At 38.6% G+C, this 17,373-nt stretch overlaps 1 protein-coding gene across 1 annotated transcript in view; it reads right to left on the bottom strand.

The window, feature by feature from the left end:
• The window catches only part of ndst3 (N-deacetylase/N-sulfotransferase (heparan glucosaminyl) 3), a 63,897-nt gene extending 50,873 nt beyond the window's left edge, over positions 1-13,024 (bottom strand). The window contains exons 1-2 of the mRNA XM_039692562.2: positions 12,631-13,024; positions 9,560-10,814 (exon numbers count right to left, since the gene is read on the bottom strand). Coding sequence (XP_039548496.1) covers positions 9,560-10,543 — 984 coding nt within the window. The 5' untranslated portion in view covers positions 10,544-10,814; positions 12,631-13,024. The remainder of the gene's footprint in view (positions 1-9,559; positions 10,815-12,630) is intronic.
• Between the last annotated feature and the right edge of the window lie 4,349 nt (positions 13,025-17,373).

Below are 17,373 nucleotides of genomic sequence, written 5' to 3'. Positions count from 1 at the left end.
GTGTTGTTGATGTGAGTGTGTGGCTGAAAATGAAGACAGCTGCTTAGCAACCTACGTAGCCTTTTAACGGAAACACACACACACCAGCTCCATCTTACTCAGAGCAGAAATATCATTGGATCAATACTTTCTGAAAATAGGTCTGGTGTGTGAGTTTTTCTCTGGTTGGTATGTATTTGACCTCCTGAATCTCTGATTTAACATCAGACTGATGCTTCTATTTCAATTTGCTCTAAAAGTGTCAGGTTCACATGTCTTTTAAACTATCAAAATTATTGCACTGTTCACAATCACGTTTTACAGCATTCTTTAAATCTGTCATCTTGCTAGCATAGCAGAGCACACACAATCAAGTACTGACAAGGTCCACAAATTACAAAATCTCTGACCTGGAGCTTTTCCCAATAAGCAGAGTCTGTTTACCTGCCAAAATACATATTGCCACTGAACTTGGGACTTGCCAGAAATGCCGTCTAAGGAGCAGGCGGCTGTCCAAGTTGGTGTGGCGCTCTTTTTTTCTTTTTACATTTACTTGGATTAAAGAGGAAAGAGTACAACAAGCAGGAACTCAAACCAAAGTTCAACTGTGCCCCACGTTGGACCGCAGACTGCAAGGCTGATGTGTGTACTCAAAATGAAAAGTCGAAAAGAAGAAGAAAAAAAAAGACAAAATAAAGTATTATTCTTGCTTCCTTCAACCTTGTCATTGGCTAGTCATAGCAACAGTAGTACACTGCTGTGCATTGCTAACTGTTACTGATGATAATATCAAAAATTAAGTTATCAAAATATCCAAATTTCACAGTGTGTCACCGAACAAATGCAATTAAATATTTTGCATAATTGTAACAAAAAAAAACCCCAGTTAGTTCCACATTTAAGCTATTTTATTCACAAACAGCATGAACCACCCACAGGTCTGATGCGTAATGCACACAAAACTTGAAAGCATTTGCTCAATCTGGCAAGCTCTAATCGTACAAATTCCGGGAGGAAAGGCTCACAGGGTAGTTTATCAGTCCTCAGGGAAGAGAAGTCATGTTAACAAGGAACTGGTTGATACAATGAGCACTTGAGGGCCGGATTTGAGATGACTATGTTTTAAGGTCATATTGTCTGCTACTTTTCTGTATATGATTTTCAAAAGTTTATAGAAACATTCAATAGTCAAATTACACTTTAAACTGCTCTGCTATTCACACCAAAACAAAGAATAAAAGAGAATTCACAAGAAATTATTCTGTAAATACACTACACTAGTCCAGTGGGCCTCAGTGAATCTTGTAAAAAAAACAATAATAATGCCAAAGTCTGAATTCTTTCGATATCTTTGTTCTATTTTGTCCATCTTTCTGCTTGTTGACTTTCTTGACACCCTCATGTATGTTTATCAGGTCTCTTTAAATCACGTTATCTCTCTTAAGATGTATCTGGAACGGAAATGAATGGCTAAGTACTGTTCTTCTTTCTCATTTCCCCTGTTTTCTAACCCATTTTTTTTGTGTGTGTGTGTGTGTGTGTGTGTGTGTGTGTGTGAGAGAGAGAGAGAGAGAGGGAGGCTTCAGGAGTCACTTTGATTCTGCTTTCTGTCTCTGGCTGAATGTGTGCAGGTATAGCTTTGATATTGTGATTGTTCACTGTGATTCTGTTTAACAGTACATGTTGAAGTCAGTGTGAAGCTGAAGAAGTGTCAGCTTTGTCTTTAATCCTCATCTATATGCTGCTTCAAAGCCAAGAATCTTACTCACCATGCACACTCACACACCAAACACGATGACCTGCTGTAAGTGTACTAGGGCCAAGAGATATTGCTAACAGCTACATCTCAATATTTATGCTTTTGCTTTGAAATGGCAAAATAGTGATTTGTTTCAGAGAAACCATTATTTCGCCCAAACAGCTTTTGTATCCAATAAGATTCAAAATAATTCCTTCAAGATGTCAATCAAATTCTATTCCACAACCATAAGCATATAAACTATGCTATGTATTTATATAAATGTATCTATCATTTTTAATACATTAAAAATGCTACACAGTGACCTAAACCACAATGAAGTAAACAGAAAAAACTGTTAACAAGGTGTAAGATTGTTTTTTTTTTTTAAGTGACCATGTAAATAAATCAAAATAGACAATTATTATATTCGGTATATTAGAATGGTTTATGAAAATATAACTGTGGATAAATTACTTTTAAAAAATACATAAAAATAGAAAACAATTATTTTTAAAATAACTATTTAAAGTAATATAAAGTAAATATATTACAAAATATTACGGTGTTTACTCTAATTTGATTAAATAAATCCAGCCTTTGTGAGCATATAGGACTTTTCAAAACCATTAAAAATCTTACTGACCCCAAACTTTTGAATGGTAGTGAATATGATTAGTTTCTTTGATAAATTTATTAAAAATATTAATATATTAAAAATGCCATGGCAAAAGTAAAATATTACTGCAATATATTTCCCAAGTGTACATAATGAAATTCATAAATACTTCAGAAATACTGCAGTTTAAGCTAGGTGAGTTCAGTTCAACACATGCTGTCATTTACACAATTGCCTTACACACACCACCATACAAATGCAAAGTTCCACATACACACATCTGTGCTTAAATGTCCTGTTACACAACCACACAACCAACACAAGGTCACTTTAACTGCAATTTCAGCAGAATCTCTGCTTGGGGAATCCACACACACACACACACACACACACACACACACACACAAACGCACACAGGTAAAGTGATGGTAAATCCCATTTGTGTTTGAGAGTGTGTGCAAGTGTGCATTGAGTCATTTATCACTGGTGTCCCTTGTTTTTTCAGCTTGTCCCATGAGTTGATGGGAGATATGGCAACCAGTCACTAAGAGTGACATTCTAATCTACAACACCTACATCTAGAGCATCTAGGTTCCTTTCTTTCTCACTCTCTCTCTTGTTTTCTATCTCTCATCTTTGCACTCCCAATAAATACATGACACGAGTCTATTTATGACAAGAGTCAAAAAGTAAATGATTGTTTAAGTAATCTAATGGAGAACAAGAATTTTGGTGATATTTTACAAACAAGTGGTAACAAAGGCTGGGATGTATTTTAAAAAGATATTTTTTACCTGCTTTTCAAGAATTAGGACATCCCATGCTACTTTCTACCAATACACAGCATATATGTGAATATATATATATATATATATATATATATATATATATATATATATATATATATATACACTAACAATGTGTGATTATATAATTAGTTGCATTTTATTTGAGCCATTTGGCATTGTTTTTTTTTTTCACTTCTGACTCTATCAGAACAAACTTGTGTCCTAACCCTCCAGTTGAGCACCATGAGTTTTCCATTGATTAGCTGTTATCTACCATTTCATTCCACTGGCTTAGTATAGGCCTTTCGTCACACACGCACAAACACATGCACCTGTTCTGGATTCTGATAGCCAGCAATAAACAGTCAGATTCTTCTCTATAACCAGCAGTAACAGTGGCTAAAAACAATGGCTGGGAGATCAAAGTCTTCCCACTTCTCTCCCCCATCACTGCATGCCTTGTTTTTCCACCAGAATCCTCCGGGAATTTTCCGCTGACATTTCCAGCCGTGCTCCAGTGCGACTAGCTCTAATTCTCTCCCTGAGCACCCCCTCCAGAATCTCCATCTTACCACTGGCTCATTTGCCAGGTCTAAATTAGCTCAGACCAATCGGGAAGAATTTGACAGTGCACATTCTTTGCTAGCAACATCTGGGGAGGCGTCACGTGCTTAGCCACTAACCTTTCTCAGAGAACATTAGATTCGGAAATTAAATGTGTACCCACGCTTGGTAATGGTACCTTACTGCTTATAGAGTCTGTTTGAAACCAAGTGACAGCTAACAAGGAAATTACCCATAAGGAGCAACCACAAAGAATGTATCATCATTACTTCCTGTGTCCAATTGGTTCAGAATTTTAAATAATTGAAGCCAGCCAGTTTTAGATTTCTGACAAAGACGTTTAAATGTTGGGTACCTCTACCTCATTTATAATCCCTCTTAATAATTATTTATGGAAACTCCACAAAATATGCATATACCTAATAAAATTTGTTCTAAACCTTGATGTTGTTTTCTTTAATGCTACTCTTTCGATTGATCAACATTTTACAGTCGTCGGTGGAAATCAAAAAAAATCTATACATTTATAGCGATGATACACAACTTTTTTGAGCAATGTTGCTGGGCAATTGTTGAACCTTTTTGCATTTGCTGTGTTAAAAATGGCCCCTATACCCTCATTCACTATTCCCAACATTGCTCCACTAATATAGTTCACTTGAATTGTGAATGAAAACAACTAAGTGAATTCAGGCACTTTTGCATAATATGTTCTCATCATCATTTAAAACGTAGCCGCCTTACAGCTCCAGTTGTCATTAAAATATAACTTGAACTCAGTCATGGAAACTAGTATGTATAAGCCTTAATTAAACAATTTAAAAATCAGTTAAAAAGGATAAGGATTTATACCTGTATGATATTACGCTGTAGCCGCATTGGACCAGCAGATTGGAAAATGAAAAGATGATTAATTCGACGCGCGACTTTACAGTGTATAATAGGTATTCTCTATGGAGATTGTGTCTTTATTACATGCGAAAAAAAAAAAATCACACTGTTAGCAAAAAAGCATTTCATGAGAGAGAAAAAATATTTAAGAGAAAAAGTTTTCATACCAATAGCAAAAAAATAATAATAAATAAATAAATAAATATTTGAGACTAAAAAAGTTGAGAGAAAGTATTTTCTCATAGAACATAAAAAAAATATACAATTAAAAATTTTAAAATCATTTTTTAGAAAAAAAAATATCTCCCAAAACACTTAAATATTTTTTTTGCTATCAGTGTGAAAACATTTTCTTCTTGTTTCTCTCGAAACACTTTTCTTTGCTCTCGATGCAATTTCTTGCTCTTGCGTCAGGATTTTACTTTCACTGTGAAAATTGTGTCATGGGCGGGGCCACGTTCCTATTGGCCAGTCGGGTGAGCATCGTATTGTCTTGGGAGTCGAATCATTATTACACCATTGTTCGGCTCACCTAGATAGATGCCGCTTTGCCTTTGTCGAGCACGGACACTCCAATGTTTGGGCAAGATGATGACACACAACTTGATGGGTAGCTGGCTGAGCAACTTCAGCATCACCGAAGATTAAATATTAAAACCATAGACAGTAAAAGATTAAAACTCAAGTTTACCTAGCATGATGGCTAATTAACAATTAGCTTTACAAGCGATTAGCAAGCTAATAATATAGAACACATTCATGAATAAGTGCTATTTTTTAATGATCTTCAGTGATGCTGAACTTGCTCAATCAGCTACCTCACAGAGTTGTGTGTGTCGTCATCACAAACATTGGAGTGTGTTCAAATTAGAGCTTAGATCGGGCTCAAAAATCGAGCCCGATCCTACCCGAGCCCGTTGTGTCCGAGCCCGACCCGGCCCGGCCCGACACATGAACTGTACTTATCAGCCCGAGCCCGATATAAACCTGACCATTTTTTAATATGTGGGTCATATTTATAACTGATGTTCTCAACTACTTTCTATGTTACATTCTCCCGCCCGTAACATTTATGTTTTTTCCCGCTCCCTCCCGCAAAAAGACTTTTTTTTCTGTACCTCCAAATACTTTCAAGTTAGCCTATGTGTTGCCACCATACACATCAGCATAAATGCTAATGATAAATTATTTGTTATTAAAGCGTTAACACACAAACCACTGTTATAGCATAAAAACAAGCAGGCTACTGCGTGCATGTCTGGCGTGACTGAAGTGCGCTCCCATAATAGTTCCTAAAAAGCTGACAGTGTATCGCGATCTTACAAATCTCTGTTGTTATCAATGAATCTTTCATAATATCCACACTTTGTTTGTTATAATTAGAGGATTTGCCAGCATACAGAATTCAGCACTGAACAAAAAGCCAGTTTTTATTTTTAGTTTGCAGGAGTACCGCAAATCGTTTTATTCTCCCGCAACCCGCACACACAGAGTGAGCGCATTACCGCCCATGCTCACATTCACACTCGGCCATCAACTAGCTCAACTAAAGTAGAGGCGGCATCTATCTAGATGAACCAAAGAATGGTGCAATGATTCAGTTCGACCTGTCTATGAATTTGACTGCAAAGACAAGACGATGCTCACCCGACTGGCCAATAGGAACGTGGCCCCGTACATGACACAATTTTCACAGTGAAAGCAAAATCCTGACTTGAGAGCAAGAAATTACATCGAGAGCAAAGAAAAGCGTTAATTTTTTTTAAAGAAAATGTTTTTACACTGATAGCACACTGAAGTATTTAGAGAGAGATGTTTTTTTCCCTCAGAAATAATTTAAAAATCTTTTAATTTATATTTTTTATGTTCTATGAGAAAATACTTTCTCTCAAAACTTTTTTAGTCTCAAATATTATTATTTTTTGCTCTTGGTATGAAAACGTTTTCTCTCAAATTTGTGTGATAACTTTTTCTTTCAAACATTTTTTTTCTCTCTCAGATCATTTATTTTATAAGACACAATCCTCGATCCATAAATCTCTAGTTGTTGAACGTACATCGGGTGTACACTCGTTATTGCGGTGCATTGTGGGACTGAATGAGTGCATTTGATAATGTCCTCTATGGTTTCGGACACCACTACAAATGGCTGTCCCCATAAATAGTGCCCTATTTAAGAGTATAGGGGGTGATGTCAGACACAGCCATTGATTTGACAACCACCATTTAAACAGCATAAGTAAAAGAATGATGTTGCATTTCCACTAGGCCTACCTACTGGACAGGAGATTTGTGCTGTATGACACACAAGAGATCAATCGCGACCGCCACAATTTTACTGTAATGTTACTGGTTGTTTTTCACTAAAACCATTTGGAAAACAATCAGCAAGCTGCAGTTACTCTTTTTGTTGACACTCTTTAAGTGCTTTGTTAAGCGTTAAAGTGAGTCAGATGGTACCGCAACTCCACTGAATTCCCCCAACCGGATATTCATTAAATTATCTCCCTTCATTTTCTACAGAAGGAAGAAATACGTATACATGAGGGTGAGTAAATGATGATAGAATTTACATTAATTTAATTTGACTGTTCTTCACAAAAGCAGATAGCTTCAGAAGACTTGTAATATAGCACACCAATTGTATGGACAACTTCTATGGTAAAAAGCTGCGTAATGATCCTTCAAAAAACTCAACATTAAAGGAGCTGTAAGCAAGATTGTGGCCAAAACTGGTACTGCAATCACTTTCAAATTAGGGTGTATCCCCGCCTTCCCCCATGACTCGAGGTTGCCATATATGCTGCAGGTTCCAGCAGGAATGTAGGCTGCTACAAGAAGCTTCCAATGACAAGTGACGAGTCCTACACAGTGAGTTTTTTCAGTTAAAGGGGGGGTTGACTGCTTTTTTTCTTTGCATGATTGTGTTTATGGGGTGCAATATAACATGTTTTCGTGGTTTTTCTTTTTTAAAAAGTCTTATTTTTCATAAACTTCACCTTTTTCGTCAGCCGCGCTCTCCTCTGTCTCCCGAACGACGGTTCACTTCCTAATTCTATGAAACCACTCCCTCAGAAACAGGCAGTGGGCTCAGATTGGTTAGTTTGGGTAGGTGTGTTGTGATTGGCTAAACTGTCGCTGACTTTATCCAGAAGGTTAACGCCCATTACCTTTACGGGCGAAACGCGCATGTCATGAGCTCCGGTCCAGATGTAAATAATGGTGTCGAACTGCAGTATCAGTTTGAGGCAGAATCAGACCGAGAAAGCCGCGATGAAGAGAGTCAAGCAGAACCTCGCCACACACGGCTCTTACAAAATGTTTCTGAATGATAATTTGCTACATTTTTTTAACTTTATACACGTTTGTTTTACACAATAGCATCTGACTGGCAACAATAGCAACTGACTGGATACTAATGTTAAACACAAACAGCGTTGGCAAGTTTACGTTCTTGATCAAATCGAAAATAACGTCATAAAGCATATACAGTATACATGAAAAATACGTTTACAACATTAGTACTAATACAAAATTCAGGTCCATAATGTTTGTACGCGTTTGTCGTAGACACAAAATAGCATAACTAGTAGCCTAGTGGCTATAAAGCCAGCGCTGGCATTTGAAAAAAAATAAAACAGAAGGCTACTTCTGGAATCATACATGCAAATCCATTTAAAATGATTAAGTCTTAGCCTACTTACAGGTTGTGGCCCAACAACTGCTGCCTCTGGTTTTAAAGTTGGAACTGCTTCATGTTTTAGTAACAGTAGTAAAATCAAGTAAAATCAAAAAAGTGAAATCGCAATCAACCCCCCCCCCCCTTTACTTATTTATTTCGGACTTTGTAACAAAGTATTTTGGATTCATATCGAGTTTTTTGGGATTTCGCAACATTAGATTTTTTTTTATCCAATTCCGACAGTTTGTATCTGTGGTAACTAGAGAAGAGCTGGCAACCCGAATGCCGCAACTGACTCCGTGATTGGTAGATCGGTGGAGGGTGAAGCATCAGAAGAAAACACAACTTGACAATGTCAACATCAGTCAAGGGCTGCAACTTCACTTTTTAAATGACAATATCCTGGCCTGACTACTGTTGTCAGTGATATAAGTATTCGAAATGAACATGATTTCTTAATGTCTAGTGACAGATCAGGCAAAATTTATGATTAATTGAAATAAATTTCTTGCCTACAGCTCCTTTAAGTTCCACAAAAAATAACAGACAAAATGTTCACTGGTGAACTGTTCCTTTAAACATTCGACTCTCTCCTATTGTATCAATCTCTAATCGTTGCATAATGTCCGCATTAATTCATATACACTCATGTGCATGCACTTGAAACTGAAAGCTCTGGAAGTCATGAAGTCATCTCACAATGGAGTGTGAGCGGCTCTTCAATCTCAGAGAGGGGCCAAACGTGGGAACGAGATTATGAATGAGTATGTGAAAGAGAGAATGAACACCATTTTACTGCTCTTGTGCCTCTAAATAGCCTCTTTATACTGACTGAGGCCAACTTAAACACCCACTCCAATTCAGTGACACACACACACACAACATCCCCTTCTTGTGCTCACAAAAAGATTCACTTTTAGCATATCAGACTTGAACAGCTGCGACAAAAAAAAAAAAAAAAAATCAACCAAATAGACTTATTGATATTTAGTCTATTTTGTTATATTTAGTCACAGGTGTTCTTGTCTGATATACTAAATGTTTTTTCACCATTTTCACCAAATGCTCCATTTAAAAATCCCACACAGCTAATTAGAGTTCAGATTCTAGTCTTCGTTCTGTCTTTTGTGATTAATTGGAACAGGTTGGAAATAATCTTGTGGTAGATGAGCTTGTAAAATGTAGAATCTTTGGAGATGCATCCTATTTAAATGCCCAAATAATCATTTTATTAATATATATTACCATTTTTAAAAAATATTTCAAACTTACTCAGATTAGCAGACACATTCTCTTACCTTCACGTCATTGACATTCATTCTCGTCCCTTTCTTCCCCACAAATATGTCATCTATGTCAACCAGGATGTAGCGTTCCAGAGATCGTGACAGCTTCCTGCCTGTGAGATAAGCGATGGCATCCACCAGTATGAGTCTGTGTAACCAGTAGCTCAGCCCATGTCCAAATAGCACACGCTGCACCCCATCGTACAGACCCAAGTCCTGCACGACGGTAGCATGGAGACCCTGGTTACCTGGGATCAACTGGGCCGCCCCACTCTCACTGGGCCGAGCTTTAGCCAATAGGACTGGTTCATAAGTGGAGTGATTGAACTGGAAAACAGTCCAGTCTTCTCCTGGTAAATGCCCTCGATCAACTTCTGCTCGTGTTACGTAGAGCAGAGGTGAGCGTGGGTTTACGCAACAGTCCCGAAGTGCAACATTTGTTCTCAATGTCAGAGGGAAACCCCTGAGCTGCTGTGCAGGCTGGGAGTTTTCACTTGCACGGTGAAATGCGATGACGCCAACGCTATATTCGGCACAGTATTTATCCAGCAGGTCGCGGTTCCATGCATCCATTCCGACATACTTGAGAAGGTTCTCGTAGATTACCAGTGCATAGCGTCCACGGCCTTTGTGTGTTAAAGGTGGGATGTCACCTTTCCCTGGTGCAATTTCGGCATGGTAACGGAATTGGTTGGATTCTAGAATGGCGATGATGTCCTGTCCCAGTTGCGAATACTGACTTTCCACAAATACCAGCACCACCGGATCCTTACGTGACGGATCGATTGGTTTCGGCGTCCGAGGCTCTGACTGTCGGAAAGGGAGGGCCCTGAGGTCAGCGCAGTCTGCACCTATGGCACGGTCCGCGAGATCCAGTTCTTGGGTGGAGCCTGTGTAAAGGTAGTAGGCGGAGACTAAAACACTGACCATACAGAAGGTGGCAAGGAGGATGACCAGCCTCCTCAGATTCCTCCGCAGCTTGGTGGCCAGATTCATGGCAAATGGCGCACATGTGTGGGAGTGTGGGCGGGTGGGAGTCTCTGATTGATCACTGATGCGGGCTAAAGCTGCAAATTGGCTTTTTTGGTGATCATGCTGCAGTCATGTGACCATCTCACAAAACTGGCAAATTCACTTCCAAGACAGGCCGCTTTTGGTTGATAATGTGGCACAATGTTCAGCCAAGATATCAGCTGTTGCTGAAATGAATCCTTCACCCAACTAGCAGCCCTCCATGTCCTGAGATTTATCCTGACCCCCAACAAACCTGGAGAGAATACAGTTGACAAACGACAAGCAAATTCATGTTTTAGTACAACTTTAAGCATCTCTGAGGTGTGTTCCTCTCACAGAAGTGTTCATCAGGGGTGTGTATCGATGCTCTTGAGGGGCAATTCAGCCGTCAGCCTCCAGGTTATTTTCAATCAACACTTCACCAGCTGTGGCCAACACTTCCCAGGAGGAGTGTGTGATTGGCTGTATATAAATAGGAAGTTGGAGGCTGAACCAGTAGGAGCCCAAGGGTGGCTCGAAGGGACAAATTCATCATTTGTCCAATAGGAATCGACAATGTCGCCCATATACTGCATGTACCCATCAGGTAATCTACATGAACACATTTTGTCTTCAAAATGTTGCTACTGCAGAAAAAGGGATGGCGGCTAGATATTTTCTCATAAACTGCAAATGCAGTACATCCAACAAGTGCACTTGTTCACTCTCTGTTTATGTGTGTGTGTGAGACTATGTGCATGTCATGACTGGTGTAATATCAGAGTATGTAATTAAAGGAACATGAATTACACAAGATTGAAATAACAGATTACAACGTTGCGCTGGAACATCACAGGGGAATTCAATAAAGTCAGGGAATTAATTTTAAGGCGAGAAAAACTTGACCGAAAATTTTTTTTTTTCCTAGTTCTGCATCATAAAAGCACAGGTTTACTTAGGGAGTAGCAATTACATTTACAAGACATTCAATATGAAAACGTTTTTGTACTTATTTTTAATATTTTACTTTTCTATTATGTTTACTGAAAACTTAATAATCAACAAGTTTAGGTTTAAGTTTAGTGTAGCTGCAAAGTCCCGCTGTGTGTGCAGATTTGGCTAATACATTTACAGTAGTTGTGTGGACATTTAAAGTGGCAGGCTACTCACAATTTTAAAGGGTCATAAATCGGTCAAATCATTTTTTGTTTTAAGTCTAACGTCAACAGGTTTGTGTGATGAGGGTATAAATATCGTCACCTTGTTATAAAAACACTGCGCCTAAAGAGTCCTCACTTATAGTGAAACCTACGTGTGCGCGCACGTGCATGTTTCCCCGCGAGGCGGCGCATTAGGGAAGCATCTCCAAAGATTACATATTTTGGCTACACTAATTGATACTAATAATACTAAATATGAATACTTAATTCGTTTCTTTGTTCAGTCTTGTTATGTCTAACAAGACTACATTCATAAATTTTGGTTAAAGCCCATAACTACCGTTTTTGTTTAGGATTAAAAATATATAAAATAACCTGGGAAAAAGTCTAAAACAAAAAGAGAAAATGAAAGTCGAATATTCAGAAACAAACAAACAAAACAACTAGCCTAAATGTACGCAGCCTCAACAAATGGAAGGATTCTAAAAAGAACAATAAACAGTTATAATGTTTAAGATGTTGTTTAAGTTAGAACATTCTTTTACAAAATGTTTTCAAATACTTTTCAATTAGCCCAAGAGACGATATGGCTATACAATTAATGGAGACAAACATTCACATGTGCAATTGTTTGTGCGCATTAACGGTTGTTTTTCAAACTAAACCGGGGGCCGTTGTCAAACGCGCTTTAAGAACTGATTTTGCTCAAGAGAAATTGTATTAAAAAGCCTAGTATTAAAGCCTACAACGCGAGGGAAATTAAACGTAGGCTACAGCATCTCCGGTCCGATATCAGTAATGTGACATTCCAGCACAGCGTCTCTAAATCACACAAAGACGTTCAGCACCCCAACCAGCACAAAGTTACAATACTAAACGCAACTCAAAACTAGCCGCACTTTCGCTATCTCCGGCGACGAGCTTTCTTACCTTGAGCCGAACCTGAGGCACAGCTGAACGGGAAGCTGTCACAGCAGAGCCGCGTCTCTCCGGAACACCAGCTCCTTACAGCTCTGAACCCGAGCGCCCAATCCCATCCATTGATTCAGAGGCAGCCATCTGGAATGATGCGGGGACCGGCTCGCTATTCTCTCCGCGCCCTCTTCCCCTTTGTCCCTTTCTTTCACTGCGACACGGATTAAAGGAGCGCGGGGGGGAAGACGGGTCTGGAGACAGGAGGAGAGATGGGACTGGAGACAGGAAAGCGCTCAAAAGACGAATTGAAGAGAATATCCCGAGAGGAGCGCTGAGACACAGGACTACCTCCACTGTCAGCAGTGACTGAATAGAGTCGCTGCCTCTCTCTGCGCTTTAGCTCACCAACACAGAGAGAGAGCCAGCGAGCGAGCGAGCGAGCGAAAGAGAGAGATGCTCGAGTGATTGGCAATTTATATTATGGTATAACGTAATGGCATGGCAAGTAGCTTTACGAATACAATGAAAGTGTGACGAGTGCTATGCTACTTTTTTTTATCACGGTATCTCTAATTAGACAACTAATTATTTCCATCGCTTAATAATGGTTGGTTATAACAATATAGCCTAGTAGCAGTAGGTCTATGTTTAAATTAATATATAAGCAGAAGCAGCTCTGCAAAATAATACAGTACTTCAATGTAGGAGTCATACTTTATACAAATATGCGCACTCAGTGTTTTTAAAAGTAATTTTAACTAGGTAGCCTTTGTAAAAAAAAAAAAAAACTGTAAAATTAAAATGTAGTCTACCTCAAAAGACAATAGCCTACATGTAGTTTTATACTGAAAAAACAAAAAGCACTCTAAATATTCATAAAAATGAAATAAATTAGTTATTTGACAATAAAATGTAGCTATTGACTTATAATAGCCTATATGGGGAAATATTATTCAGTATATACAGTAGCTGATAATATTTTGTGTTTCACTGCAGTTTCAGAAGAGGCCAATTTTGATTAATTTCAAGCTATCATATTATATTGTTCAACCTTATTATTTTCAATGCAGTAACATATTTGAATGTCTCAAAGATGTTGATTTATTAACATTAATTTAATGACAAAAAACAAACAAAAACAACAAAAAACAGCATCCTGTAATGCTTGTAGATCTAATATATCTACCCAGTTGTAGATAAACCATAACAACATCATACTTTTCTTAGCATTAATTCCAGTACCCAGTCTGGTCTCCATGAGTGGGATTTTCTGTTCTGCTTTTCGTAAAGCAAAACGGTTTGAGGGTTTAACTCAAAATGAAGCAGGACAGTGCTGACTTCTGCAGAAATGCTAAAGGCAGTGTGGACCAAACTGTTCTGCAGAATTCTACAACTGGCATCAAAAATGTATGTGATTATAAACAGGTTGAAGGGAGATGCAGATTTGGTTGATGATTAAGTCAATTTAACAACGGGCAATATAACGAAGTGAAAACGGTTGTAGACTCATAAACAACATAAGAGCTCTTTAGAGACATGTTCAAACATGAGAGCAAGCACTCAACCATTTAAAACACTGAGTGTGATTTGATTAACAAACCAACACTCGCTGCATGCAAACATACACACACGCTCTAAGTTAAACAGCTATTAGAGCAGGATGAGAGCTTCTGTTGGGTGGCCTGCAAGTCTGATGAGTTTATACAGACAGAAGCCAAAGAATCTTTCTCTCTCTCTCTCTCTGCACACACACACACACACACACACACACACACACACAAACACACATACTTCTTAGATTCTCTGAAGAGGCAGCATTAGTGTATGCCTCATTTGGGCCAAATGTGATGGTCTGGCAAGCGTTCAGCTCTCCTTCTTCTTGCTCTCCCACCACTCCTCTCCATTCCTGTTTCCCTCCCTATTCCTCCCCTTTCTCCTCTCTCCCTCCTTCCTTTCTGGAGCTAATGGGGCTGAAAGCTTTCAGCAGTTCTCTGCTAAAACATGCGTTTAATTTGATTATTTACTACCTATTGTTTTTTTTTGCCCTATAGAGCCAGAAGAAAGTAAAAAAAGCAAAGGAGGTGTACGTTTGTGAGAGAACGATGGGAATATGTGTGAAAATTGTAAGTGAGAGAGACTTTGTGTTTGAGAATGTGTGTGTGTGTGTGTGATGAGTGTGTATTGTGTGTGTGTGACAGGGGAAGCCCAGCTCGTATTTGTTATTCTAATTGAGGCTCCTCCGTTGTCTATGGATTCATTGTGTTGCACTCAAGTCAACCGTTTATATTTTCCTATGCTGTGGCAAAATAATTTAGAAGTACAAAATGTAGTTTCAAAAACTGCAAAAATAAAAACATTTGAAAAATCAGGTTTATAAAAGTTTTATAATGGAGTCACATCACAAAGTAAAAATACATAATTGGTCGAAAACAGTGCCAAAATGTATATATAAAATGACACGTATTCATTTTAATAAAAATTATATCTTCGCACCAGTGCACAAAGATCATCAGAACTACAATAATACTCTAAAAAGACTATAGCTGTTTCAACTAGTGTTGTCTAACGTGCATGAATACGGAACGGAGGTTCAGAGCACAAATACACGGTTTAATAGTAATCCGCATATCTAAGAGAAAAAAGCATCACAGCATAGCATACAACGGACAATGCACTGAAACAGAACCGAACATAGCCTAGGTGATAAGATTAATACAGTGATGATGACTGGTGAGTGCACAGCAGAACATAATTATTGTCCTTTACAACAAATTAATGATTAAGGCAGACGACAACGTAACAACAAACGTGATTGTGACACAAGCATAGTAGAGCACCAGCATATGTTATGTTTTGGATACTTGTTCTCAAGCATTTGATGATGATAAAATGTGTAAATCACCGAATAACCGAATCAGCAAAACAACTTGATCAAGCAGAAAGGCTATGCTGGTGAACTAGACCAGCAACAAACTAAAATTATACTGCATGAACCAGAATGGAAATTCATGCTGCCGTCAGCTGATTTTTCAACAGGGAAATGTCTCTGTAATTTTTCACTGGTAAGCTGGCCTGCCAATTAAAGTTGGGGAGGGGTGCATTTTCCTATGGAGGAGGTGTCAGGATTCAGATAGATGCAGAATGAGCAGGGGAGTGATCTTTGTTAACAGAAGACAGTGCAAGATAGGTTGAGGCAGGAACAGTCCAAAGAGTGTCAACAGGAAACAATGACAGGACACCTGTGGGTGACCGCTGGAACCAACTGCAGAGGACAACACAAAGATCTGCAGAGGACGTGACCAGGCCAGGCAGATGGTTGTGGTGAAGACAGGGCAAGGAACCATGAAGCAGAGATCTGATACTTGCTGAATACAAACCCTGAACTGCCAGGCAGAAGGAAACCAACACAAGACAACACAAAAGACAAAACTCAAGACAAGAGATAACAAAAACAAGAGCAAAACAAAAACTCACCCCCTTGACGGGCTCTGACATGTAATGACGTAGGGTGGTCTTATTAGACGCACGTTAGAGGCGCCCGCGCCATTTGATGTGCAGTTGCTCCATCACAACCTATGAGCGAGCTAGACGGGCTGTGCAGCCGCAAATGTGTTTTACATATAGGTTTCAGTAAATCGAGGAAAAGGAGTTTTCCCACTCGGTATAGCTACCCAATACGAAGTGACAGTTCAAAAGGGAACAATAATAAACTAAATATAACTGGAGCAATAGCAATGTAAAAATTTAATAAATGATATAAATGAATAACTGGAACTAGTAAACAAAGAAATAAAACAAGACTGCAACCTTGAAAAAGAGGCACAACATAAAGGGACCAGCACATGAGAATCAGGTGAAAACAAACAAGCAAACCGGAGACTAGACAAGGGGGGCGTGGTAATGGGAAACAAGGAGGCAGAACAAGAGCGGGGGGCCTGTACCATTAACTCGGGGTACATGATTGGTTTAGAGTTGACAAATTCAAACCAATCCAACCTTTATTGGCTTCGTTGGTACCATGATGCTGATCTGTGAACTCGGGCTTTGATCCTGAGTTTAGGAGTTTTAGTGTAAGAAACAGGTAAAGTGACTTTATCCTTTCCTCACAGCTGATTGGTCCAAGTTCAGTTTGAGATCTCATACCTGTAACATAACCAACCCCGGACCAAGTTAAGGCGGGCATACACTGTGCGATGTCTGTGCGATTTCAGTAAGGTACCTACTCACACTGAACGAGTAAATCGCATGCGATGCAAAGCCAAAGTTCAGGATTTATGTGCTCACACTGTCCGGTCCAATCGTCGAGCTGCGACTTCACTGCTCACACTATACGTGTAATATCTGCGATAACCCCCTGGATTGCGCCTATTTACGTGTATGTATCCAGAGATATTGTCAAAACAAGCATCTGCTATCAGTATCAAGATGATTTAGTATTTTCAATTTATGCATTTAATTATTATTATATATTTTATCATTATTAGGGGAGGCCTATAGGCTAATTTTACTATTAAATTGATCCGCTATTATAATTAATTTGCCACGCAATATTTTCACAGCACCAACGTGAGGATAATAAAATATTAATCTTACTCCTCATTAAAAATTGTCTAAAACATTTAGGTCGATTACAATGAATTATATAAAATAACTATTAACAGTCTATAATATGTCCGAACATTGCCATTATTAATCATCAATGAAAATTAAAAACAGGTTTATTTCAAAAACATTGTTTGACAAAATAATAAAAGAGGT

This window comes from Pimephales promelas, chromosome 6 (assembly GCF_988280905.1).
Source record: "Pimephales promelas chromosome 6, fPimPro1.hap1.1, whole genome shotgun sequence".
Classification (NCBI taxonomy): Eukaryota; Metazoa; Chordata; class Actinopteri; order Cypriniformes; family Leuciscidae; genus Pimephales; species Pimephales promelas.
This window is presented reverse-complemented; position numbering and strand designations above follow the sequence as displayed.